General features: G+C 48.3%; 1 protein-coding gene and 1 pseudogene across 1 annotated transcript in view; both read right to left on the reverse strand.

Annotated features, from left to right (window-relative positions):
• Window positions 1-27,950, reverse strand: part of PLXNA2 (plexin A2) — a 211,449-nt gene that overhangs the window by 46,650 nt on the left and 136,849 nt on the right. Inside the window, exons 6-12 of the mRNA XM_028530930.2 lie at window positions 26,517-26,640; window positions 24,518-24,671; window positions 23,800-23,896; window positions 20,634-20,748; window positions 12,560-12,760; window positions 10,705-10,801; window positions 7,193-7,383 (exon numbers count right to left, since the gene is read on the reverse strand). Of these exons, the coding sequence (XP_028386731.1) occupies window positions 7,193-7,383; window positions 10,705-10,801; window positions 12,560-12,760; window positions 20,634-20,748; window positions 23,800-23,896; window positions 24,518-24,671; window positions 26,517-26,640 (979 nt within the window). The remainder of the gene's footprint in view (window positions 1-7,192; window positions 7,384-10,704; window positions 10,802-12,559; window positions 12,761-20,633; window positions 20,749-23,799; window positions 23,897-24,517; window positions 24,672-26,516; window positions 26,641-27,950) is intronic.
• Window positions 9,843-9,940, reverse strand: LOC114512200 (annotated as a pseudogene).

Consider the following 27,950-nt stretch of genomic DNA (forward strand, 5'->3'; position numbering starts at 1 on the left):
ATTGTATGGATGGGGAATAGGGTCCTAGAGAGGTGAAGTAACTTGCTCAAGGTTGCATGGTGAGTGGCAGAGCCTAGCTAGGTCTATCTAACCTGTGCGTTTGGCCTCCGCACCACACTGTCTGGGCTGGCCATCCTCCCACCTTGGGAGAGACCTCCTGGTCATCAGTGACGAGAACTCAAGCCGCTGCTTGTCGTTCCCTCAGCTCAGGCTTCCCAGCCCCTCTCCCTCGGCTAAGGCCGTACTTGCTGCTTTCCAAGAAAATCAGTATGTTATTTGGCTTTGCCGGGCACCTCCATCTCCCCAAGCTTCTTAGCTTTCCTCCACCCTCCTCTCTCTCGACCTCTGTCCCTGTGAATGTCCACACTCCCTCATTGGCCTTGCCCCTTTGCCACCTCTCCTTGTACATGTCCAGTCTCCCCCCAAAACACTGGGGGTAGGGACTGCTGGCTTTCCCCCCATCTCTGCAGCGGGCTGATGCCAGAGGACAGCACCTGTGGGTTGCGAGTTCCATTTGCTTAAGTGAGCCCAGGACAGAGACTAAGGATAATCTCCTGGGCAGACATGGGGCTCTAGACTCAAGTAGCTGAGGGTTAACTCCTAGTTCTGAAACTCACTAGCTCTTCCTCCCCGACAGGAGTCCTTGCTGGCTCTGTCTTGGCTGATAGTACATTCAAAACCTAATTGTTATCTCAGCAGAGTAACTCCATTATTCATCTTGACACCATCCCCCGTTAGCTGTTTGCTGCAGTGATGTTATATTAATGAGGCCTGCAAATAAATGAACGGAGATCAGAGTGCTGACTTGTTTCTCAGGAAAGCTGGCTGACTTATTTTTTATTTGTTGGGAACTTCGCAGCGAGTCGCTCTGGCCCTGGGCAGGGGGCTTTTGGCCTTTCCTGCAGGGATTTGTGGCAGCCTTCCAGATAAATACTTCTATATGTCCAGCACCCCAAACAGTTTCACAAATGCATTTGCATCTGAGGGAATCCACGGGGAAAAGATCTGCTTTAAATTATTTGGGCAAGAAGAGGGAAGCAGGAGGAAGCAAGAGCGATGGATCATCTCAAATGACTACACTAGCAACAATGATTTAGGCTTGCTTTTGGAGGGCCGTGTACACGGTTTTCTACAAGGGTTTTCTTTCTGAGTTACATGTACCTAAGATGTTAAAGAGAATTACATTCCCTATGCAGGGACTAGTGAGGTGTTGGGGAAGTTCCTGAAGTTGAAAAATGTATGAAGTAAAAGCTACAGGAGACAACTGCAAAACCAGTACTTATGTGGCCCGGCATGAGTACATCTTTACTGGGCAATGCCGCAGGTGACTCAAAACACACAGGGACATTTTTTGGGACCCAAATGGTGGTAGGTTCCTGGTCACTCCCCGAGGACCCCAGAACTGGGGACTCACCCCATGCAGTTCAGGCCTGCTTCACATTATTTCGTCCCAATCTCTGTTCTCAGCTGCAGGTGTGAACCACCTGAGCCCCATTCTCTGGGCCCTCCCATCGTGCTGAGATGCTGGAGGAGTCAGAGACACCAGTCCAGGGAATTTCCAACTTTCACCTTAGCCATCATGTCATTAATAAAGACAACCAGAAAACAACCAAATGGGGTCTGGTGGCTTTAAGAAACACGTGATTAAAGTTGCATCTGCCCTACACTGGCAAGGAGTGATATCCCTGAGCTTAAACACACCCCAAAATGCTCTTCCTGTTTTTCTCCCCGCTCATAGAAGTATGTGGGGACCTAGTTATGCTTAGGAAGACAGGTGAAGTTTATTTTAAGGCTAAGTGCAAATGGTAGCCAATGTTCCTAGTTTGGCATTTCCTGGGATCTTCCAAGAGGAGTGTGATCCTGGGCCCAGGTGTTTCTGATCCACCTGGGGTGGGGTAGGGTATATAGCTAGGGAATACCCCTCCATCCCTCCCCCCAAGAGCGGTCACATGCCATGGTGGGAGAGTCTGCTTTCTGGAGTCAGAGGCCTGGTCTTGATTTTGTTCTGCCACTAATCAATGTGCGACTCCCAGCAAATTGTTTACTTCCCTAAGCATTGCTTTCCCGACTCTTAAACAAAGATAATTACAGCCATGTTGGCAGAACTCTTAGGAGGAGTAGGTATGCCAAGTACACAGGTCCTGGCACACAGTGGAGTCTTGTTAAAGAAAAGCTTTATTACTAAGAATCCCAGAACTAGGGAGCAGCTCATCTGTTCATGTCCCTGGCCTGAAGTCTGTGTCCTTGTTAGGTATGGAGATGTAGGACCCTGCTGCAGTCCTTCCAAACCGGAGACAACTACAAAGCGTACAGATTAGAAGTTTCCATCTCAGGTCCTTTGGAGGAAGCAGAGTGGCGCAGGGCCAGCAGTTTCCAGCCTCTTCCAGTGGCCAAAGTGTAGAGATACATTGCGGTTCCACGGAAAGAGGCTGTGTTGTGCCGCCTCCTCACCCAGGACGAATTTACCCACGTGAGAACTTCCAGGCTTAGCGCAGTGCGTGGCAGACAGCAGTCACTCACGAGATGAACACTTAATGAGTGAATTAATTCCCTTTAGAACTGTGGCATCTCCTCCTCTTTCTCAGAATGCTCTGTCCTGAGTTGAACTTCATCCCCTCCAAATTCACAAGGTGAAGCCCTAGCTCCCATTACTGCAGAATAGGATCTTATTTGGAGATAGGGATTTTGCAGAGGTTGCCAAGTTGAAATGATGTCTTTAGTGTTGGCCCTAATCCAACATGACTGGGATCCTTATTTTCCAAGACATTGGACACACACAGACAAGGAGAATAGCACATGGACATGAAAGCAGAGATTGGGGTGGCACCTCTATAAAAGAAGGAATGCCAAAGACTGCCACAAGCCCCAAGAAGCTAGGAGAGAGGCATGGAAGGGATTCTCCTCACAGCCCTCAGAAGAAACCAGCCATGCCTACACCTTGATCTTGGACTTCTAGCCTCCAGAACTGTGAGAAAATCAATTTCTGTTGTTTGAGCCACCCAGTTTGTGGTGTTTTGCAATTGTAGCCCTAGCAAACTCATACACTCACTTTGAGATGAGACCTCTGTCACATGAGCCCTGAAGCCCCTTGATCCTTCCTAAATTTCTTTTCCCTAGAACATATTGAGTATCCTTTCCTTTCTGCTGGCTGCCACCCACTCGCAGCTTCTTGGAAAACGTGTTCCCTGAGCCTTCCTTCCTAGTGGGTGGCTCATCACATCCTCGTCTCCGAGGTCCCAGCAGGGCCTCAAAAGCACACGCTGGGAAGAACTGAAACGTGACAGGCCAGGCATCTCATGGGCCTTCCAATGCTCCACATGTCTCTTGTTCCTGGGTTGAGCAGGTGACATTGTGCACAGACATCCAGGATGACAGCTGGAGTGGGAGCAGCCTGGGATGCCTCCCACAGGGGACAGCATCATTATCACAACAGGGGCTGGTTGAGAAGGAGCAGACGGTGAGTCCTGAAGGGGACCTAACCTGAAGTTTACGCAAACTGGGAAATTCAATGAGCTGTAAGACTTGTCCTACATGAAGCTGCCATAAAAGATGGGTCGCTAGGGGTGGGCTTGGTTGTCATGGAGACAGCCAGGTAAGGAGGGGTTAAGGAAGAACACAGCTGTTCATCTAACTAAGCTCGAGCCCACGCCTTTTCCTAAAGTAGAACTGGTTCGTTTAAGGGCATTTCATGGATTTCTCTGCTCGTGGGCAGGACAGCACCCATTCCAGCTCCATTTGTTTCCAGCCTTGGAAATTCCACTGCCCCCAGCAGCCTTTGTGGCCATCACAGAATCTTCCCCTTTCCACCCCTCGAGAAAGATTTTCCTAGGGAATGGCTTCTGTTTGCATGTGGGCTTGCACTGAGGGAGTACACGTAGGGGCCAGAGATGAGGGGGAGAAAAAAGGGCATGGATCTCACTGAGTTACAATTATGAAGAAAAAGACCTGTGCTCATGTCAAGGAATTAGCCAAGAAAGCTGAGGTAAAGGAAATAAGTTGATTCTTTTTAAAAGTTACTTTTATCAAGTGATATATTTTGGGCAAAAAAAAAAGTCATAGAAACGAGGTTGTGTTCTTCTCAGCACATCCTACTGAGAGGCACATGAGGTTGATCTTTCCCATTTCCGGTGATGCTGTCTTTGATCATTTGGTTAAGGTAGTGTCTGCCAGTTTTTTTCACTGAGAAGTTACTATTCTTGTCGTAATTAATAAGTACCTTGTGGGGAGATAGCTTGAGATTATGTAAATACCTATTTCTCATCATACTTCCATCCACTAATTTTAGCATTCATTGGCTATTCTTGCCTCAAACAATTATCACTGTGAATTTTGCCAAATGATGGTTTCCTATTTCCATAATTCCTTCTACATTTGTGAGCTGAAATTCTAGTATAAATAAGAGCTTTCTCTCTCCCCCATGAATTGTATTTTTATTTATATCAATAAAAACCACACATTTATATTTTATTCTATTGCTTATTGTCCATTAGTTATTATTATCTATTTTCTTGCTAAAATCACCCCAGATTTGACCACTGGGGCCAAATCAAGTTGGCTCCTGTGCCCTCTGGACATGTACCCCACGTTTGCTTTTTAGAACTCATTGCCAAAAACATATAACCCGAATTTAATCGTGAAGAAACATCAGGCAAATTCTAATTGAGGGACAACTACAAGATAATTGGCCTGTCCTCTTCACCAGTATCAAGGTCATGAAACACAAAGAAAGATTAGAGCACAAAGAGCACATGATAATGAATGTCACATGTGACCCTGGATTGGCTCCTGGGCCAGAAACGGGACATCGGTGGGACAACTGGCAAAATGTGAACAAAGCATGTATATTAGGCGGCATTATTATATCAATGCTAACATCCTGATTTCGGTAATTATACTGTGGTTATGTAAGATGTTAATTTTAGAGAATCTGGGTGAAGGGTATATGAAAGTTCTTTGTACTATTTTTGTACCTTAATTATTAAGTCTGAAATTATTTCAAAAATTAAAAGTTAAAAAATTGAAAATGACTGTACAGGGAGAAGAGGATGGGCTGGGAGTAAGAAATGCAAAAGCAACATTCCTGATAAAACAGTCCAGGCTGGCATCCTCCCTTCCACATACCCTGTCCAGAATAATGTGCTCAGAGTGGCCTGAGACACACCATGGATTTGTCTCTCCAGAAAGACGCACTTTCATTTCCCCATGGCCTCTGCTTGAGAACACCAACAGGAGCCCCCACCGCTTGGGGCTTCAGGTTCCTGCTGCTCTGTTCACTGGGAAAATCAATTACAGCCTAATTACCTCAGGGGGTTAATTAGCATTGTGTAGCTGGGTGTCCTCCGTGAACAGAGCAGCCTGTCAGTCCCTGGTCAGTGAGCAGGGGCAACAGAGGCAGAGGTTCCCAGGGAGAAGCCTGCCTCTGGGCTGGGAGTGGGCTCCTGCCAGTTGGGAAGTAGACAGATGGGGCTGGGGCAGCAGCCAGGGTTGGCAGAGGTGGGAGGAAGCGAGTCCCCGGTCTAATTTAAGAGCGCTGATGACGCAGGCACAGAGACCTAGAGACCACAACTGCATCAACAAGAAGTGCAGACCAGAGCCAGTTATCAGGCCAACGGCTGCTGGAAATCATGACAATCGGGGCGAAGGCACGGAGCACTGAGCAGCAGGGAGCCAGCTGTCTGGGGGCAGAGGCTGGGGCAGCCCCTGCAAGCACTCTTTCCCAGTGAGGCGCACACACACGGGAAAGTCAGTAGCCCCCGAGCGAATGGGACTAGAGAAGCCCAGTGTTTGACAGGTAGAGGCTATGCTCCCATCACAGCTTCCTACGTGGACACACGAGGACCTAGATGCGAAAGTCACTGTCCCATAGCACTGTGCTTCCCCTGGGATAGGCTGCCACGTGGCTGGGCAAGTGTCTCTGCTCTATACCAGCTAAGAAGGTTGGCTATAAAGTATAAGGAAGCACCGTTTCTCATTTTATGTTACTTGAGCAAAAATACTAAAGGTTTAAAAAATGGTTTTATAATTACATAAATCTAAGCTAAAATTCTGGTTTTGCCACTTAATAGCTATGTGAACTTGGGCAACTGAGCCTCATTTCTTCATCTGTAAAACGGAGGTGAGAAGAGAATATTTACTTCCCATGGTGGCTGAGAGGATTAAATGCAAGTGACAACAAAGCCCTCTAAATAAATACGTGCTTCCTCTTCAAACAACCATCTGTAGGTTAACATATTCATTTGATCTTGAGGGTTTTCTTCTCACTGATGCGAATCTTGGATATGATCATAAGGATGCTTCAGAAGTTTCCCAATATCCACTGACACAGGTGAGAGCCACAGTTGCTTCCTTTGGGCCAGCAGTGAAAACAAGGCGGGGAAAGCGACAGAGCTTCAGCTCACAAAAGAGGCAGAACACAGCCCTGCCTGCTTTCTTCAACACACAGACCACAGCGGTACTTGCCCGGGCCTTTCTTCCTAGTCACCCGAAGGAACGTGCAATTAGTTTCATAGCACAAGTGACAGTCAGTGAATTGGGAGTGCTGAAGAGTGATGAGTACATAATGCCAGCAAAGTTAAATACAACCATTCCTCTCCCAGGCCATTCAAAACCCCAGCAGCTGCATTTTCATTCACATCATGTATTCATCTTCCTTTGCAATTTGCTATTCAGGAAACATCATTTTTTTCCAGGACAATTAATTATCTATTTCTTTCCATTAAAATGCACAAACAAATTGGGACAGAGAGGAAACCCTGGGAAATGGCACAGTGGCTAATGTAGTGCCTGCCTTTACTTTCTTCTTCTGTTTTCAACTTTGCGACTCTGAGCTAATTTGGCTCCTGAAATCACATTTCTGCTGAGAAAAGTAAAATCTGCTTTCTGAAACGTTCACCCACCATGCAGCCAATTTCACATTCCCCACCCTGGCCAGCCGGCCTGGCAGGGAGGCTGGGCTGGCTCTGCCTCCCTTGTTGCATGCACGCACATTCTTGCACAGGCACGAGGACACACTTCCATACATTTGTCACTTACACCTGGACACGGGCCATCAAGACACCCACAAGAAGCTTTATATATCTCCACATTTATCACATCCTATGCCAAGAATCCTTCCACCAAGGCTCAAGATGCCCTCCTCACCCACTGCCCCGGGGTAGGCTCCTGGTCCTGCTCTGGACCTCGGGGGACTCACCTCGGTGATCTGGGGGTTGGAGCACTTCACATTGTGGCTGGACCAGTCCAGCCAGGGGCTGGCGGGGCTGGTGCACTGCTGGTGGAGGGTGCACCTGCGCTCGCCACTGCACCAGCCACACTCAAACTTTCGGTCGGCCTTCAGGCACAGGCCGCAGCTCTCCCGCTGGGCTGCACACTTGTAGAGGTGGACTGCGGAGACAGGGGGGCAGTCACAGATGGGGCTGGAGAGGACCTCGTACAACTTACCCTCTTCTTGCAGGTGTGACAGAAACTGTCCCCAACCCCAGATAATACCAATAATCATTATTGTCATTGCATGAATAATTGATGAAAAAGTAGCAATATGTGGAGCATCTTAGCAATCATTTAAAGGCAATACAGAAAATATTATTATTTTAGACTGAATCAGATCAAGGCTTTAATTGAGGTGTCACCACTTCCTAGCTATGTGACAAAGAACCTGACCTCCTGGAACCTTGTTTACTTAATCTATAACATGGGATAATCATTGTTTTCTGTGAGATTTGAATGGGATGTTATATATTAAGTGCTTAGCACAGTGCCTGTAATATATTTGATGTTCTGTATATGCTTTTTATCTTTTCTTTGACTGCAAACTACATTCTTATGTTGCTGCCTCTCTGACTCCTACATGTGGCCCTCATCCTAGGAGTAAGGACTAATTTCCCCATTTCACGTAGAAATGAAGCTCAGAGACATGTAGTGACTCTTGGAGCTTACTGAAGTTAGTTCCCTGAGCTGGGATCCTGAAATTCTATCTGGCTGTGCTGCTAGACTGTCGGTCCTGAGCGGAGGGGCATCTGGCCTGGCACAATGGGAAGCGGTGGGTCTGGGAGAGGAATCAGCTTGGGCTTCAAAAAAGGCCAGGTGCCTGGTTAAGTGGAGGCTAAGCTGACAAGGAACAAGGGTTGACACAGAGAGGACCAAGTGGCTACTTAACAGGTTACGTCTGGAATCTGCAAATTCATTGTCTTTGCACTCGTCATTTCCTGATGTAGAAACCCTCGACAGGCCAGTTAGCAGAACTGTGTTGTGTGAGCCCGGGACTTAGTTTTTGCCTGCTGGTATTTTGAACTCAGAATCCCAAGTAGAATTCTGCAGAAGCAGAATACTCGGCAAGTCATTTTCCACTCCTCTGTCAAGCAGAAATAAGCTCTGAGGACTGGCCAGCATGTCTGGGTACATGCCCTAGGGGATGCGTATATTTTTTTTCCTTCCATAGGTCCCTATCCTTTTCCTCTGCTCTGCCAGCATCCTCAGTCCCAGCTGTAGGGACTAGACTTAAATACTCTCCTTCCTACGGCTTCTTATGGTAGGGGGCAGGAGACGGGGGTCTTACAATGAACGAGTATACACTGCGCATTTGTTACGATGCACATATGGTCCGTATTTAGTATCTCATTTGATCCTCATGATGACCTTGAGAGGTGGGCATCCCTTTCCCCCTTTCACGGATGAGGGTGTAGGGGGGAGCAGTAATTAGTCTGAGTTTACATAGCTGCAAGTGAAAGAGACAGGACATGGACCCTGGTGTGTCAGATTCTGGAACCCGAGTCCTCAAACACGATGGCCCTCTCCACCCAGTACAGGGTGCAGCCTCCAGGATCACTTGGGCCCTGGGAGGGAGATGCATGTGAAGATGGCACCGCTCACACACGCCAGAGCTGCTGAAAGTGCCGCTAGGGAGGAGGGTTCTGATGCGACAGCTTGGATATATGACTGCTTTCCTCTAAGCTCCAGGTGCAAAGGCAACCTCTGGTGAACTGAGCCTGGATCCCCAATAGGGCAAATGTCTATTCTTAGTGCTGAAAAAATTTGGCCTGGGTATGAGGAGAAAGAGAAAAAAAACCCTCCCTGTTTCAGTCCCCCTCTCCCAGCCTAAGCAGCATGGCTTCTCCTGGCGGCATCTGGAACAGGGAGCTGTAGCTGCACAGATGCCCAAGCGCTTGCGGGCCCCACTGTGGCCGTGGTCTCCCTCTCTGTGTCCCCGGGGTGACCCGTAGGGTGAGGGAGGGGCTTGTGGCAGCCCTAGCTATTTGAACTGTGGTGAGGCCTGTGGCCCACGGTCGGGGGCAGGGTTCTGGGATGAGGAGGCTGCACACCCTTCAGCAGCCGGAGTCCCTGGGAGGGCAGGGATGTGGCTCAGCAGGCGAGGTCTGCAATTAGATGGCCTTCATTCAAACCCTGGCTTGTGCTAGCTGACTCTTGGTCTGTTTTTTTTTTTCGTTTTCTTCCCCCACAGCTTTATTGAGGTGTGATTGACAAATAAAATTGTACTATATTTAAATCATGATGATTTGATACCTACGTACACATAATGAAAGGATTCCTCCCATCTAGTTAATTAACACACACATCCTTCACCATATAGTGAGAACATTGAAGTTCTACTCTGATTTCAAATTTGAGTCATGCCATCCAGTGTTATCAACTAAAGTCACCAGAGTTGACATCAGATCTTCAGGCCTTATTCATCTCATAGCTGAAAGTTTGTTCCTTTTACGAATCTCTTCCTCTTCCCCCACCCGCAGTCCTGGCAACCACTTTCCTACTCTCTGTTTCTTTCTATGAGCCTGACTTTTTAAAAAGATTCCACATGTAAGTGATAATCATGCAGCAAATTTCTTAAATATATGAAACAATTAATTAATTTTCATGTTTGTGCAGGGGCCATGCTAAACTCTGCATCGTTTCAGTCTTGTGTAGGTGCTGCCAAAGTGAGCACTCTTGGTTCATTTCTTAATTTCATTGGGTTTAGGTTTTTTAATCTATAAGATGATAATAATATAAGTGCATAGCTATCAAGATTGTTGCGATGATTATGAAAAATAATCTGAGATCAGTGAGCGCTCATCAAATTGGAGGCACTGTGTCATTCTTGAGAGCATGATGGAATGTTGGTATTTGCTGTATTGAGGGTGGCGCCTACCTGGCAGGCAGGAGGAGCTGCACATGTGTTTGTGGGGCAATGAGTATGGGTGGCCCCCAGTGAGTCCCGCCCTGTGTCAGCTTAGCTCCTTCCTGAACTTCTTGGCACTTAGGTGTGCCCTTGAGTCCCCATCATGGTCTCTCCCACCCACCCCAGAACTAGGAGAGCAGCCTTAAAAACCTTCTTTGTGCAAAGATGGGGCCAAAGATGGGAACCAGAACCTGACTGGAAACAATATCTCCATTTCCAGGGAAACTGGCAGGGCATCCCGCCCGCTGCTCTCCTAGGTCAGGTTCCACAGACACTTCAAAGTCTCCGGGAGCCTAAGAAAAACGTGATGAGCCGGCAGCCACAGCGGATGCTCTGGCTGTAATAAAACAAGGCTCCCAACAGGACTCCTTTGATGGCTCCAAATGTTGGTGTCAGATCCTCTGAAGAGCTCTGCTGACAGAGGGAGTGTATTATTTGCAGCATAGTGACCAGCAGGCTCTAGTCCGGCCAGCCCCGTCTTTCCCAGGGTCACAGACAGGTCAAAACTCTACCTGGAGGTAGATGCTTACCTTTCAGGTCCTGAGGGTTGTCGATGATGAAGTTGCCATTCCACACCACGGCGAAGTCCACGGCCAGATTGCTGATATCCATCCCGTCGTACTGGTACTGTGGGGAGAGGGCAGAGGCACTGGCTAGTGAGCTTCTCTATCGCAGTGGGTCAGGGGTGCTTCGGGTTTCTCACGGAACTGGGGGTATAGCTGGAAAGAAACCAGTGACTCTGGTTCCTTGTGGGCTGAGAAAGCAGCAGAGGGACAATCAGAGGAACCCTACTATGCGGCTCAACCATCCTTGTGGCCCACCGTCCTGACTCCCGGTCTCTCATACCAACAGGATCCAGCCCAAATCCCTTAGCTTGGCATTTAGTGCCTTCCAGATCCAAACTTCTCCAACTTTCTCTTCCACTGCTCTCCTACTGAAATCTCCGAATCTACTTGACTGTAAACACACCCGCCGAAGCCCCTCTCTGTGTCTCTCGCAAGGAGTGCCTACCTCTCCCTATGGCATCAATCCTTCAACCCATCATGATCTTCCTAGTCTAGCTCAGACAGTTTTCTCTGACATCCCTGCTAGTGCTCCCCCAAGCTGTCTGTCCCCTGATGTTGCCAATCTCTGTCTTTAACCTGGCACTTGCCAGGAGCTGCTTCGCACTGTTTCATGGGCAAGTCCAGTCTCCCCAGAAGTTCCGTGTATTGCTCCGTAAACCCCACAGAACCTTGAGCAGAGCACACGCATAACTAACGGTTGGGGCTGGGCGCTGCAGTGGCCCTTTATTTCTACATGTGAGCTTTACTTTGGTCAAAAGTCCACTAGGAAAAGTGCCCAGAGTCTTGTGGGCAGAGATCTGATCTGCTCTAACATGAAAGGCCTCAAGCTGTGGCCAAGAGTTGGCTCCCTCTCCCGTGCTGATCCCACAGGGGACGTTTAAGCCCTTCATACACTTCAGAAACAGCCCCTCTCAATGGCCCAGGCCCTGTCTCTGTGAAGGGGGGACCTCTAGGAATCCCCGCTGTGGGGAATGCCCCAGCCCTGGCCACAGCTCTCAGGGCATGTCCCCCGTCAGCCCCCTTGCCCAGGCCCTTCCTGCTGCCTTCTTCCCTTTGTTGTGTTCCATTCCTTTCTCCTCCCACCTTCCCCTAGTGCTTGGCGGCCTTCCACCCATTACAAATTCTCTCACCCGCCTGTGACCCAGCAATCTGACAGCTCCCTGATAAGAGGCCCAGATTCTCTTTATCTCTCCCAGGCAAATTAGCTTCCCTCAACACCTTTGTCATGTCACCCCCCATCTCCAGCTGACCCCCCACCATCACAGACAGGGAGTTGGCAGATAGAAAGATCTTCTCGGGGCTGGTATTATAATTAAACACCTCAGGCATTTTGTCTGGCGTTCAGAATTGGTTGACCCTTGCTGCTCTTGAAACCCACTGCTTCCACTTCCTTCCTTCCCCCTCCCCCGTCCCATTACACTTCCTGCTTGTCTCTCCTCTGTAGCACCCTGCCCTCCGGTTCACCCACTCTTTTGCAATGTGCACTCCCTGAATGCAGGCAGGGTTTGCAGTGGAGCTGGCTGGCTTTGGCTGAAGTTTCAGTGAAGGCCAAGAGGTGCTCATAAAATTCAGGAAGGGCACAAAGCTCGCAACTTATGCCATTAGGGTCCTCATACCACTCCACCTCCCCTGATGCCATCAACTTGCTCTTTGCTTGCTGAGCGGCCTGGCGTGCATGCCTGCTCCTCTGTCCCTGGGCATCTGGGATCAGGCTGTGGACCTGGAAGGTTCTGGAAGCTGGGGCAGGCCAGACTGAGGCCTTGGCAGGGGTGTGAGACAAAGCCAGCTCCCGGCAGGGTCTGAGTGTGAGCCTTCTTACCGAACTGTTCTGGCACTGGACGCTGGAGCTATTGAAGCGCAGGGCGGGCACTCGGTGGATGGCCCCCTGGATGTTGAGGACACACTCGTAGCCTCGCTGCCCGGACTGAGGCTGAGGCAGGTTCCGAGCCTTAAGGGTGATGGGCTTTACCTCCCCGACTGGTATCAGGATCTCCTCTGTGGGCACCAGCTGGGGACAGTCCTGGGGGAGCAAGCAGAGAAGCTCCATCTGTCCGGGCTCATGCCTTCCTGCTCTCCTGAGCCAGGGCAAAGGACAGGGCCCGACGCCAGGCCAGACCCTCTGGTATCCACGTGGTCTGCCCAGGAGAAGAACATACCCCCTTTAAGGGACAGGTGGAGTCAGTAGCGAAAATCAAGTCTATCTCTTAGCTCCTGGCCTTAGATATTATCATCCCCATCCCACAAGTTGTCCTGGATCTGGCGTGTGCGTTATGATTTAGGAATTAATTTTCCGGCACTGGTGTGGCAGCCTGAGGATTTTATCTCCTGAGACACAGGATAAAAAAGGCTCCATGTGTCCCTGTCCCCAGTCTGGAACCCCCACCTCTCGGTTTCATTCATCTGTTCCCCAGTGCCAGCCGCCTCGCACTGTCCCTGCCCAAAGCATTCCGTTATCAGTGGCTTCAGCTCCCTGCTCCGACTGCGGGCCTTTGCGGGAGGTGAATCAAGTCCTCCCAGCAATGCTCTAAACACTCGCACTGGCTTTTTATCTCGTTTCATTACCAGACTCTGCGTGAATGCCATGTTGCTTTGAAAAAAAAAAACCTGGAAAAAAAATCTTGATGAGCAGGGACTCTGAGAAGGACCATGAGAGAGAGCGAGAGAGGAAGTGATTGATTTTCCTCAGTTCTATTCCTAGATGTTGCTTCTCCACTGGAGGCCATATTACCACTTCCCCACAGCAGCCCCAATCCCCTGCCCACTTTCTCCTTCTCCAGGGAAGACAGAGCCCAGTAGCCTCCCACTGTGGCGAGCTGGCTGTCACCTCCACATGCAACCATTTCTTCCCATCCCCTTTCCCTCTGGTTGGGAGTGCGTGGGGTTGATGTTGTTACCCAGCAGAGGATGCTACTGGCATTAAGTCCCTGGGGATGAGGGGCAAGACTGCTGTACTTCCTGCAAGGTCTGGGATAGTCTTCAACAGGAAATTGGCCCTGTCCTAATGCCGGAGGCGATATCGAGCCTTAGAGGGACACTGGAAGCACCAGGCTGACTCACAGTGTGGCTTGGGCAGGTTCCTCTTTCCTCCGGACCTCAGGTGCAATCCCTTCACAACCTGGCCCCTGCCTACCTCCTACCCAGCAGTTCTTGTGCATCAGCCATAAGAATTTAAGATTGATTTGGGGGGACAAGCCTTACTCATTCACCTCTGGTCACTTGAAGACGCTTTTCTCTCTGCTGGAAACACTTACTCCTACCCACCCCCCACATCTTCCTCCAGCCCAGGGCCCTATTTAGCTGATTGCCTTTTATTAGTCTGCAAACTCAGCATCTCCTTCTTTGGAACGCTGTCCCTGACCCCCTCCCTGCACTGGCCTCCAGGCTGGGGCACAGATATTCCCCTGTGATAGCATCTGGCCCTCAGAATTGCTGCTTCTTGTGGGCTTGCCTTTCTCAGTGGTCTGTGAGCCTTGAGGAGCTTATTTACTGTGTCCCCAGTCTTTATCCCAGTTCTTGACATGTAGTGGGTACCTACCAGGTCATCATTGCTTCTGGGAGGGTAAGTGAAAAATAAGAAAATAAAGCAACAGACAAAATGACATATAACTTTCCTTCTAGATCCTACTCTCCAGATTTTTTACAGAGGAGGGAACAGCTTTGCCTTCAAGACAGCAAGAGACTTGAGGAGTTTGGTTCCCAAAGTTGGGGTTACAGATGGCCATTGTTTCTGTAATCACACAATTACCAAGTTGGCACGTCCACATCTATTAAGAAACCTGAGGATACATGAGAAGCTGGGTCCAGGGGAAATTCCCCATAGAAACCTAGTTAGGAGCCCCCGAATGACCCTCCGGGGACCCCGATGCCGTCCCCCACCTACACACCAGCTGTACAGAGGACACCAAGCAGGCAAGGTTTCTACGAGAGACAGGATCACAAGGCAACTTCGGAACAGATGGGTCCCTGTTCAGAAGCCAGTCACTCAAGCTGCCAAGTCATAAACTTGCTCTTTACCGAATTGTCATTTCATTCCCTGCGGGTACTCTTCATGGAGTCTTTTATATATTTATAGGCAAGAAAAATATAAACACCACTTTAGGGAAACCCAGGCATCTCATGGAAAAGGAGATATTACTTCCTGTTGGTGGCTGAAACATCCCCGTTGAGTCTAATAAACTAGAATGTTAATTTAGACTAGAAATAAGGCTGAGGTATAATGAGGGGTGTGTGTGTGTGTGTGTGTGTGTGCATGAGAGAGAGAGAGAGAGAGAGAGAGAGAGAGAGAGAGAGAGAGAGAATGAATTAATCTTCAGGCTCAAAACTGGTTGACACATTATAAATGATGACCCACTGTTTTGCATCTCTAATGAGCCCAGAGAACAAATTCAAATATTTCAGTAGCAGAGGCTTAAAGATGTGCTTTTGGACATACAATGTCTGAGTTTAGAAAATAAGATTGTAGAATCCTATTAACTTTGACAAAAGTATATATTTATACCCATATTTGTTTTTATTATATGTAATATTATATACACACACACATACACAGCCTCATCTCTTTGTTTGGGCTAAATCTGATTCAGTTTGGAGGATTAACAATCAAAAGAAGACACTTCAGCCCTGGCCGGGTGGCTCAGTTGATTGGAGAGTCATTTCACACATCAAAAGTTTTGGGGTTCGATCTCCGGTCAGGGAGCACACAGGAGACAATGCATCTAAGTTTCTCTTTCTCTTTCTCTCTCTCTCTCAAATCAATAAATCTATCCTTGGGTGAGGAGTAGAACAAAAAAGAGACTTTATGAGGATTCTTCAGAGTTTGTTTTTTTCCTAAGAAATTCTAGAATTTTACAAAAATTTTTTATGGTCTGCTGTTTCAGACCTTTTGGCACTAAATTTAAAGACAATGATTGGGTAGTTCCCAAATGCCTACACAGGCTCCAAATGCCCCACCAGACGAGGACGTCTTATGCTTTACTTGTGTATTTGGCTGCTTCTCTCAGGCCAGAGAATGTGGGACTCACCCTTCTAGTGTCCAGGGTGAAGGAGAGAAGTGGTTGGTGCCCAGGTACACTGTCCTCTTCTTGGGAAATAGGGGTAGGGGAAGACATAGACCCTTTGGGTTGTGAGATGGTTTTGGTGGATGTAGTAATGAGGGAGCAAGGCTTGGGTGGAAATGCAGAGGTGAGGGCTGAAGGTGGGTGCAGTGGAGCGGGCAGCCCAGAAAGTTGGCAGGTTGTTGGAACTTCAATACCTCTGGAGCTTGAGGAAGGGGACGGGTTTCATCAGGTACAAGGAGGCTACTTCTGACCTGTCTGCTTCTGTGAGTATGCACACACACACATACACACTTCCTGTCCTAAGAACCAGAGAGCAAACAACCACACTATGCTTCTTCCACAGAACCTAAGGGCCATTGCTAACATTGCTAACATTGCAGCCATTGCTAACATTGCTGCTGCTGACCCTCAGTGTTGAATGACCCCTCTAGGTCAGTCATCTTATTCTTCTGTCTCCAGGCAGCAGCATCGCCTCCTTGGCAGCCACTGAGTTTCCATCAAGATGAACAGATGTTGTATTTGGGAATATCTCAGGGGTGGGGGAGGCTGGGAGGAGGCGACGTGACCATGGGGAGGGCAGGACCCTGGCACAGCAGCCCCCCGGTCTTAGGGTCACATCGTCACCCTGGTAGCTTGTGCATCGCCAGCTCTCAGTGCTGGGGTCCCTCAGCTCTCTAAAACGACTTCTCCCATGTGAAAAATGGCATTATCTTCACCCACCGGACTTCAAAGAGAGAGAGCAGTCAGCATCCTGGGAAGCTAATCGGATTTATTTGGTTCTACCTTTCCCCTGGGGCATGGCATAAAGAAGATATTTATGTATCTACATCTGACTAGGCCTGGCTTAGCCATGGAGGGAGATGAGCTTTTAAAGCTGAAAGCCATACACACTCCAGTGCACACTGCTTGCTAACACCATTGTCACAGCTGGATCCAGCCTAGGGATGCAGAGATTTGGGGGCTCCCATCAGAAATTTGCTGTACTCTGAGCGGTGGGAAGGTTTTTCATGCTCTAACAAGAGTTCAAAGGTGATTCAACTGAAATTCAGATTCCTCATCTAGAAAATGGGCCAATAATAACTGCTGACGCTGGATTGCATGCGAGAAGAATATGTAAGTATGTGATAATGGGAATAAGTGGAATTAGCAATGTTAATGTTATTACTGCATATTTCTCTTGTGCTTGTGTATCTAAATCTCAGTTTATTCTTCTAAATAGGGTCCATTTCATAGAGTAGATTAAATGAGATAATAAAATGTTGCATATATAATAAGCACTAAATAAATGTTCACTAATGTTTTCATTTTTGTGTTGCATTCACTCGAAAATGGCAGTTCTTTGTAGTCATGTCTAAGCATGGACTGGGCCATCAGCCCCCTGGCAACGGTGGGCAGATCTACCTCATGGCTGGCAGTCTCTGTAGCTGGATGTGGCAATGCTGACCTATCTGCCATGGGCACTGTCTCCACCTGTAGAGATGCATGTCTGCTGGTTCCTCCACGCCCGAAACCCTTAGGACCAACAGTGAAAGGCCAGGTGGATGTCAATTCCTCTGCTGTGGCCGTGGCCATGCAGACACACAAGCTCACTGGCCCTGATTTTCTGTAGAAAGCATATTGTACTCAGCTTTTTTGGATGCCTGAGTTCTCTGTAGCCTTGGGCAGAAATCCTAAATTTTTAGCATCTTGGTGACTATAAATATCAAATATGAATTATGTGAAACTGTGGGTCTGTTGCAAGAATCAATTGAAATGCCATATGCCAGTGGTTCTCAATCTTTAGGCTATCCTGGGATGAGGCCCCAGAATTTGAATTTCTAACAGGGTCCCAGGTGCTACTGCTAAGGCTGGCTTCCCTTCCCCCACACACTCTCTCTGAGAACTGTCACAATCGAGAGAATTACAAATGTGTGATGCATTCATGTTGCTATGTAAATCAACGCAGCTAATCAGTTATATGTTGTTTCTAGGAAGTAGAGAGACAGAAAATTTTGATTCAAAGTTAGGGAAGCCTTACTGGAAGTACAACAGAGATATTCTAGAACCCCAAAGAAGCACCTCAGAGGTTTCCAGTCCTCAGGAGAACCTGAGGCTGTCAGACTGGACTCCTAATGGACTCAGGGGACCCTCTCCCAAGCCGCACATGTGCGCTTTGCTGTCCCCGCATTTGCAGGAATGGGGCTCCCTACAAACAGAGCTTTGGACAGAAGAGCACAGGGCTGGGAGCTGTTTGTTGGGAAAAGCTGTGCAGTGGCTGAGAGCTAAAGCAGTATCAGGAGGAAGCCGAGAGAGGCCCTGGCGACCACACTGGGAGCCTGCACTCTATTCCCTTTCCTGAGAAAAAGCTGGAGCCAGATGGAGTCTGGGCTTCCCTCAGCAGCCTCCCAAGAGCTAATCCCCGGGCTGCACCAGGCCTGTGCACATTAGCAGAAAGAGAGTAGTCTGCCCCATTCCTGGAGGTGAGAGGAGACAAAGACACTTCTCCTACCCCAAGGCACAGACTTTCAGGAGAAAAGGCAAAACTAAAAGGAGGTGGGAAGCCTCTGAGTTTACCTCCAGGGCTCTTTCCCTATTAATTCAACCCTGAGTTGTAAAGCGGGGGCGGGGGGGGGGGATGGGGGGGATAGTATCTCTCAGATCCAGCTCTCTGCACTGCCTGAGTCTCATCCCTGTGGCTGAGAGGGGGCTGCGTTCCAGTGACTTCTAAGGGGCACGAGGGAGGCTGGCATGCTTCCAATTAGTCCTCTGGGGCTCAGCCCTCCCGGCCTCCACACCAGGCAGTTTATTTGTCTTGCTCGGTGACACTCCTGCCCTCCCTCCAGCTGCCGGCAGTGGCAGGCTTGGCTTTGGGTTTCTCTTGCCCGAGGGGGAGCCCCTAGGAGAAAAGGCAGCAGCTGTTCTTTCTTGTCCAGATCTGCACTTCACCCTCTGAGTGTGTGTGTGTTCTGTGGTCCGCCTCGATTTATTTTGTTAAGGAACTTAGAAGTTTAGAAGTGGCCACTGTGAAGGTCAGTCTCCCAGACCGCTTATCTTGATCCTTAGTTGCCTTTAATCTGAGCAGGTCTTCCTGTGGCTTCCGTTCTTCCTGGCCCCACCTCACCTCCCCTTTTCACACTTCTGTTAACTCCCAAGCTGGGTTAACTACCCCCCTTCATTCCCTCAGCTCTTGGGCCCTCTGCATGAATGAGAACACAGGCTTGAAAGCAGGTTCATATTCTTGCAGAATCCTGGGGCCGCGATGAATTTCCAAGCTCCACTAAGACCAATGCACTGTGTTCTGGTCAGCTATGTCAAAGCATAGCAGCTGGCTAGGGGAGAAACCTTTTCTCAAAGGTTTCAAGGGACTAGATACCTTACAGTGCTGAGGCACCTGTGGGTGTGTCTGCCTTAGGTGCCTGTGAGCTTCATCTATGTTTCTCTCTTCCGAGACTGGGAAATCCTACTTTTCTGGCTGAATATAATACCTATTGCTTCAGAAAGTAAGAGTTCAAGGTCAAGAATGTGTGTTTGGGAAACCTAAATGCCTACTTTCTTTTTTATTTTAATTTAAAGTTTTTTTCGCTTTATTGAGGTATAAATGACAGATACAAGTTTTAAATATTAAAAAATATTTCAAGTGCACATTGTAATGATTTGATATATGTATATCAAGGCCTACTTTTTTACGTTTATCCATGGAAGCAACCAGCACATCTATCCAAATTAGGAGACACATAAGACTCTATTTCTTGAAATCTTAGACATACAGATCCAAGGAACCCTTTCTATCAATGGCATTCGACTAAAGCAGTCATTGGTTTACCCATTCTTTCACGCATGTATTCCAGAAACATTCACTGACGAAGGCGCTAAGGATTTAAAAATAAGAGGTAGCCTTCGCCTTCAAGGAGCTTGTGGTCTAGTGGAAGAGGGAGACACGCACAGAAAGACTACAGTGGTATATGCAGATTCTGCCCTGTCACTTATTTACGTTTGTGGGTTTTCCAAAGGCTGGAATAAGAGGGGATGTACGTATATGCCCTGTGCATTTGTACGACCACATCAAGTCTCTATATTTGTTCAAACCCAATTAGTGGCCATCCTCAGGTGTGAAAAACATTAGCCACAAGAAAGGGAAGCTGACCAAGCAGGCTCCATTGTCCTAAAGCGTGCTGTGAATATGTAAAAAAAGTCAACATCAATGACTAATCATTGGATGGAATATTTACCGGGAAGATAAGCAATTTGCTTTTTCACTGTGTTGATAACAAAGGTGGCTCAGGCCTTAGGGATGAAACGTTGATATATAATAAAATGGCACTTTTAGCCAGGCCTGGTTTTTTTCACTAGCTGAATTTCTCTCTCTTTCTAGAAGGCCACCCACTCAGTCATACATCAGAGTCAAAGAATCATTGAATTTCACACTTGGAAGAGAAGTTGGCATGAAAGAATGGTTGAGAGTGAATGTTCTATTGAACTAGACTATGTCTGCAGCCAAGCAAAAGGCTCAGGCTCAAAGAATAAATGCCATTCACTGCACTCTTCTAGACCATGGTGTCTGTTTGGTTGGAAATGTTTCCTCTAGACTTTCAGTTTCAGCCCTCAGTTCCCCTCAAGCTTTTGAATTCATGGAGTCTTAGGAGTCTAGTAGATACAGTGCGCGTCTCTACCTCTGGGGTGTTTCCTGCCACTTTTTGAGCTTTATAATAACATGGCTTTCTAACATGTAGAATCTCTGAGAGAAGAGCAGGATGGGCCAGAGCCAGGAGGTGGCCAAGCTGCTGGAATGACCATCTGGAAAGGAGGGCCACTCAGATTCAGTGGGGACATTGCCATGCCAAGGGGAGCCCTGCTTACCTCTGAAATATTGATCCGGCCCTCCTGGAAGGAGCAGGTGGTGGGGTCATGAGTGCAGAGGTTGCGGTACTTGCACCAATGGCAGCGGAAGGCGCTGTTGACACAAGACAGGCACCTGCAAAGGTGGAGACGGTAAGAGGCAAAGAGAAGGAAGCAGAGACGGAGGCTAAGGGTGCCAGGAAGCCTATGTATCCTGACGTTAGTCTGTTTATCCTAGTCTCATGTTCAGGGGGGTAGATAGGTAGGGCAACCCCCAGCACTGAGAGTTATGGATTCCCTCTCCAAGATATTCACTGGACCAGAGACCTGAAAAAATAAATGAGTCCAGAGTGGAAATACCGTAACCTATAAAGCAGTGGTGTACTAGAGCTGGCCTGTATCATCTCGTGAGAGCTGACTATTTATATCTTCGGGAATTTTGCAAATGGGTTGACATCATGTCGATAACTTGAAAGTTGGCCACAGAGGAAGTATTTCCACTGTAGACACTGGCAAACGAAAATATGGGGATTTCCCCCCAATTGCTGGTAGTTAAACACTTCCCAGCATACCACCCCTTATATGACAGAAAAGCTGAAGGAGCACTGGGGTGGGAACTGGGCAGATCTGATTCCAGTCTTGCCTCTGCCACTGCCACTGGGGTCACCCTGAGTAAGTCACCTCACCTTCTGAATAGGCATGTCTTCCTCTGTCTGTAGTCAAACTTTCCTGTCTACTCCACAGTGCTGTTTAGCATCAAGCCAGATAATGCATAGGAAATGGATTTGAAAAATACAATGTTAAATGTATTATTTCCAAGTGCTTAAATTACCCGTTTTTTGAAAGATCTCAAATCACATTTGTTAATGCTTGGTTCATATCACCTGTGTTCCTGAGCTTTGGGAGCCAAACAGTATTAAAATGGAAACTTCATCCCACTCTCCAAGCAGTCTGGCATAGGTGGCAATAGCCTATGTGTGTGGCTCCTATGCATTTCTTGCCAGGGTGAGTGCCTCCCTCCCTGCTCTCTCACCTGGAGGCTGTGCGCATTGTTTTGACTGTGTGTGTGATCAGACTGGTATAATGGAAATGGGTTCTGTAAGGTAGAACTGATCTTCCTGCCCCTGGACAGCTAGCTTCTCCAGCCTAGCATTTCACAACTGGACAACCTGGAAGGGACACAGCCCTGTCTACAATCTGGCGCCACCTGGTGGGGGCTCTCATTACATGTGGGCATAGGGGACTCCACCCTGAGGGGCCAAAGGTAAATAGGCACTTCATCTCCCCCTTGCTGATCATTTTTATTCCCTCTGCGTATGCCCAAGGTTATTTCATATCCAAGCTTGGGCCAGACTGCCTGAGTCCTGCTAACATTTTATGATTCAGTAAGTAAATAATGAAAATGGACCAAGGATGATGAGATGGGGTTCTAAGCCCGGCTCTTCCACTGGTTAATTTTGTGACTTTCATCGAAGCACTTGTCCTCTGCAGGTCTCAGTTTACCGCATTTAAAGGACAGGACTGAATAAGCACAAAAATTCTGTGACTTTTTACTATGAATGTCAAGCTAGATAGTGTTTGGCAATGAAATGATGCAATCTGTGCTGTCAAGGCGACCTGCTTTTTTTTTTTCTCCTAAGACTTGCTGTTTGTGACAGCATCTCTGTTGCCACAGCAATGCATGGTTGAAAGTGGTGGCATCACACTGGACTGCCATGGAGATGAGATACGCTCACAAGCAATGCGGTCCATCACCACTGTGCTGGAGTCTGAGAAGGTTGCGTGGGGTTCTTTGTTCTAAGGTGCTTGCATTTCCCCAAACTGGGCTGGCTGGGATTGGAATGCAGTGGTTATTGGGAAGTTTTGTCCGTTTGGACTTCAGCCACTGGCTTCCCTGCCCTGACTCCTTCCCGCTCGCTCCCCGGGACAGTTTTACCACTTGTCCTGTCTTTCTTATCACATCTGTTGATTTGGCCCAATAAGGCACAGCCATGTCTTCTTCCTTAACTACCGTGGAGGCCCTAGAACTCTAGCAGATGGTTGGAATCACCAAAATCAATTATCAGAGAAGGGGAGAGAGGAGGATGGCTCATTTGTGTATTTTAAGGGCTAAAAGATTCCTCTCAGGCTTAGCTGTACACAGGCCCTCGCCCCCCATGGATGCTGAGACCATTGTGGCCACAGCTTAGATCCTATGGACTTGATGCCCTGGAGTTCTGTCGATTATGTAGACCTCAGGCTGTCCCTGCCCCAGACAATGGGAAGAAAGAGTCCATAGAATTGTCCCAGTTACTGTTCCCTCTGGTATGGAGGTGTTGTTTGATCTCTCTTTTCTGAATGTTCAAGGTCACTGGTCCTGTGACCACTGTTCCCACTTTGTAGGGAAGAAGTCCCAGTTTCTTTTCCAGAGAGGATCATCAGAAACTAAATGTGGGTCTCTCTCTCCACCGCTCCAGGCTCCCCCAGCTTCACGTGCAGCTACAGGATCTCGTAGCTTGTGGGCACCCATTGGTAGGCATTCTGCTGCTGTAGATGGCCAGTGAGGTCAGCTGGGCTGTATTCGAGCCCCCATTGAGACTGGGGTTTAGTCCGGTTTCCCCCTTCTCTTTAAAATGTTGAAGGCTGGGCTTGGACTATGGTGGAGTTAAAGCCTCCTCTCCCCGTCCCAACCCAGGTCCTCACCCTGCATGCTGGGAAAGGCTGTTGCCCCACTCCTACCCCTCCTCTGGGGGTAAGTGCATGCATAACTGATTCGTATCACTGAGTCCCAGTTCATCTGGTCATGGCTGACATGTCTAAACTCTACTCACTGTCAATCTCTATGTTCAATGCCACCACCGATTTGTCAAGAACAGAAAACTTTCCTTACAATTCCTGGGCCATAACTTTTGTCTTTACTTAAACCCTCTTTTCACTCTCTTAGCTTGAGAGTTGAGGGTAGGGTTTTGGGGGAGCAGGCCAGGGAGTCAGAATGGAATCCGAAGCTGTGGAGAGTGGTTACCATTCAGTTTAATGTAACAGAGTAAACTGCATAGAACTGAAAGGAACATTCATGGGGAGCTCCCTCTGTTCCAGACAATGTGCCGGGCTCCACGGGCAAACAGGGAAGTGAATATGATATGATTCCAGCTTAGAGAGACCCCACACCCATATCCAGACCCAGGGCAAGACTCTGACAAGTGCTTACAGTTGGTGGGCACTGCAGTTGTAGAACTTGAACTCGGTGCTGACAAATATCTTCCCCGTCTCCTTGGATCTCAGCTGTAGTTCTAGCCCAAACCAGTCTGGAAAAAAGAAGAAAGAAGGAGGGAGGGTGACAATCTGGGGCCCAGTGATTATCCTGGGGGTAAGTCATTCAGCCACTTCAGGGCTCTCGGGGCACAGATAGTAGGTGGGACCTGCCCGAATCGCCTCTTCACCAAAGAGTCCTTTTCACCCTGCGGACACCCCGATACTGCCACACTCTGGCTCAGGAAAGAAGGAATCAATCAGATCCCACAGAGCACCTGCCTTGGTCAGGCAAGCGCAGTTACTGAAAGACTTTTATAAGTGTTAGGCCAGAACCCCTCAAGCCTCCGGTTGTGTGGTGAGAACCGCCCTGAAAACCAATGGCCGAAGCCACGGCCATTCCCAGAAGGGAAGTCTAGGAAAACTGGGTACACTGTGCAGCCTTGACCCAAACGAAAGCAAGGGGTTTCCTTCTTCCTAAATTTCACTTTGGTGCATGACAGTTTGTTTCCAAACCCAAACAAGTTATATAAGCCCATACTGGTATTAGGCATAAGGAGACTTGGTTGGGCCACTTCTGTGCTGGTATTTGTCACCCCCACCCCGTGTCCCTCTGCTCCTGGTTCCCCTTGTAGGGCAACTCCCAGCCTGTGACTCTCATGACAGACACTTCTTACCTTGATCCAGAGGGATGACAGGGACATCCTTGGGCCCAGGTGAGATGCAGATGACTTGGCTCCCAGACACCTGTCCCTCCACCTCCGTCAGGTTTCCAAAGGCACATGCGATGCCCTCAGACAGATCTGGAGCATCACTCACAACCAGGCTGAGCTGTGGGAGGAGTAGAGAGACTCAGGAGCGCAGGGATGATGCCCTTGGAAGAGCCCTAGGGCCCGGAGACCTGGGCCCTCCCTAGTCCTGGCCCTGTCCCTGCTGTTGCCCACTGGCCCACTAGTCTCCCCCGACCTCATCTGTACAGAAGGGTGTTGATGCAGGTGTTCTGACTTTGACGCTGTAAAGTAGGGCTGCCAGGGTGTGCAGGGTCAATGTTGTCATGAATTTGTTTTGCAGTCTTGTCCAGTACCAGAAAGCACTGGAGTGTCAGGTACTAAGGGAAAGATACCCAAATCCTTCTCAGGCACAGCTCATTTTGACATGAAACCATGTAAACTTTAAAGCAGGGGTGTCAAACTCACTTTCACCCGGGGCCACATCAGCCTTGCCTTCAAAGGGCCAAGTAGAAACAAGGTCCTAGGCTGGATAAAACAAGGTGGAGGGCTGGATTCGGCCTGGGGGCCTTGTGTGTGCCACCTGTGCTTTAAAACAAGTCATGATCCAGGCCCTTCACCTTAGCCCTGGCTCAGGGGAGAGTAAGCATCACCAGCCTGGAGGATCCCCAGGAGTTCACCAGGTTGGTGGAAGACAGCTAGCTCCTCATTCTGGCTGTCATAGGGGCTGCTTATCAGTGTGGTAGAGGTGCTCGAGTTTCTGCTTTTCTGTCCCTCCTGGGCTCTCTGCTCACTGACAGCTCCCCCGGAGGGGGGCAGTCACTTCACAAGGCGCTTACAGGATGAGAGAAAGCAGGAACGAGGACACCAGCAGTGTGGATGATGTCAGCCGTCACCTATATCAGGTTCCAATGATCTAGGCCAGTGGTGTCCAGCCTTTTCAAGTTGGAACACCCTGCTTTTGAATGGTAAAAGTATCCCACATTGTCAGAAGAAACTGCTGATGGAGAAACCAATGGCAAGATGCTGTTCTAAAATGAGTCTGTGCTCAATTACCACACTATAATATCTAAGCGGTATTTAAAACAATATATAAAAATTGTGACTGGCTCCCTCTGGCAGTGGGGAGTGCCTATGAGTGGTCAAGGGGACAGCAGCCCTGTGGGTCTCCCTTTGTCTTCCAACAGCACCTGGTGGGATTTATTAGCAGCGGGTTTCTCAGTCACAATGGGTATCATCTCGCCTTCCCATACATTTGCTTGCTGCTGAATCCTTGTCCCAGTTTCGTTTCCATGGGGCCCAGAGACTGAGGTACAAACTCTGCTGTTTGTTCCTCGGCTCCATGCGAGCCAAAATCTCCCTGTGGGAATGAATGAACGGATATCTTGGAAGGTTCATTGACTAATTAACATTCGTGAATGCTCATAAAACTTCAGAATGAAATAATTGTGCAGGGCCTGAGGACATGAAGTATTTTGGGTTGCACTTCGACAGGTGGTTAAGGGCTATTTCACTCTCTTTAATATTCTCTTAAGCACCCACAGACTGAATTAAGTCCCCGTCTCTGTGTCTGTCTCTCTCTCTCTCTCACACACATGCACAATTGCAACTCTCAGGTTTCCATGAGAGGCTGTATCGTGAAGGATTGTCAACCTAGCATACACCAAAGAATGCATTGTTTGCTATCGGATTGCATGATGTTGTAGATGTTTGTTACTAAATGCAAAATCTAGGCTTATGAAACAAATCAATGAGTAATGAATTTACAAGGAGTATGGAAGATGGCTGTGCCCTTTACAGTAGGAGTTGCCATAGCTTTTCTATAAATAGTTTCCTTGGAGCATATAAAGCACAATCCATTTACAGATTTCTGTGTAAGTGTTAAAGGAACCCGCCCACACATGTGCATGCTCTGTGTCCTCACCATGTCCCTGGGTGAGTTACTTACCAGCCGGCTGTGCTCAGACACCGAGATGCTGCTGGGATGCACCTCGAGGCTCATGCACTGGCTGATGCTGGCAGCAAATCGATTGGGTTCCCAGGCACGCTGGCACTTGTCCCTGCGGGAGCACCTGCCACAGACACAGATTCACAAGAGATCAGGCCTCTGAGACCCATCTGTTGGGCTCCATTGTCCCCTATGTGTAAGTAAGACGGGTTTGCTGCTCTGAGGCTTATGGCTGGTCTTCTTGTTATGACTTTCTCTTATTCCAGAGGCTTGGGTGCCTCCCAGATGGTCTCCATTGCAGTTAAAGACAGACTAAGGGGAAGTGGGATTAACTCCCAGAATGAGAGATGTGGTTTAGACATAAAGCATAGCTCTAGTTAGCATCTTTATAGACTTCTCAATGAGCAAGGGAGGGGAAGCGGGAAACACAAGAAGCACACGAGAGGCTAAGCAATAACCTTTGGAGCCAGGCTATCTGGGTTCTAACCCAGATCTATTGCCTACTGGCTATGGCCCCTTGAGCAAATTACTTAATCGCTCTGTACCTCAGTTTCCCCAATGTTAAAATGGTGACTGTAACTCTTAGGGTTGCTGAAAGGATTAAATGAGTTAGAGGCCCTGGCTGGGTAGCTCTGTTGGTCAGAGCATTGTCCTGACACAACAAGGCTGCAAGTTTCATCTCAGGCTAGGGCACATGCAAGACTCAAAGAGTGAATACATAAATAGGTGGAAAAACAAATCAATGTTTCTCTCCCTCTCTCTCCCTCCCTCCCTCTCTCTCTGTCTCCCTAAAGTCAATAAGTAAAAAAAAAAATTTTTTTTAAAGGCCCTGGCTGGGTAGCTCAGTTGATTAGAGTGTCATCCCAATATGCCAAGGTTGAGCATTTGATCTCAGTCAAGGTACATACAAGAACTCCCTCCTTTCTCTGTAAAAATCAATCAACAAAAAAATTTTTAAATGAGTTAGTGCTGAGACAATGGCCTGGTAGCCCTTATTATAATATTAATGATGACTATTAATATTATTCATCTCCAGGCATATTTAAAAATCTGGACAGGGTCTCAGCCATATGGGATAGTGTAAATGTGATCTTGTGGCTGGATTAATGGCCTTTTGAAGGCAGGTACTGTGTTTTATTCACTAAGATATTCTACCTGTCACCCCGTGTCTTTTAAATAGATGTTTGTGGTGTGAAATAATGCCTGGAGACGGAGAGACAGACGAGGAGTCGCAGCCAGGGCTACCTCTGTCAGAAAACTGTGTGGCTGTTTCTTTCAACGTCTTCATCTCTGGCTCTAGGCTCCTTTGCCCGTGGTCAAAGGTGGGAATGGTGGCTCCTACACGCAGGAGCATTTGGTTGCCACTGTGTCACATAGGAACACGCTGGTGCTTTCCCAAACCATTAGCCAAGCATGGGACACAGATTCCACAAT

This window comes from Phyllostomus discolor, chromosome 14 (genome assembly GCF_004126475.2).
Source record: "Phyllostomus discolor isolate MPI-MPIP mPhyDis1 chromosome 14, mPhyDis1.pri.v3, whole genome shotgun sequence".
Taxonomy (NCBI): domain Eukaryota; kingdom Metazoa; phylum Chordata; class Mammalia; order Chiroptera; family Phyllostomidae; genus Phyllostomus; species Phyllostomus discolor.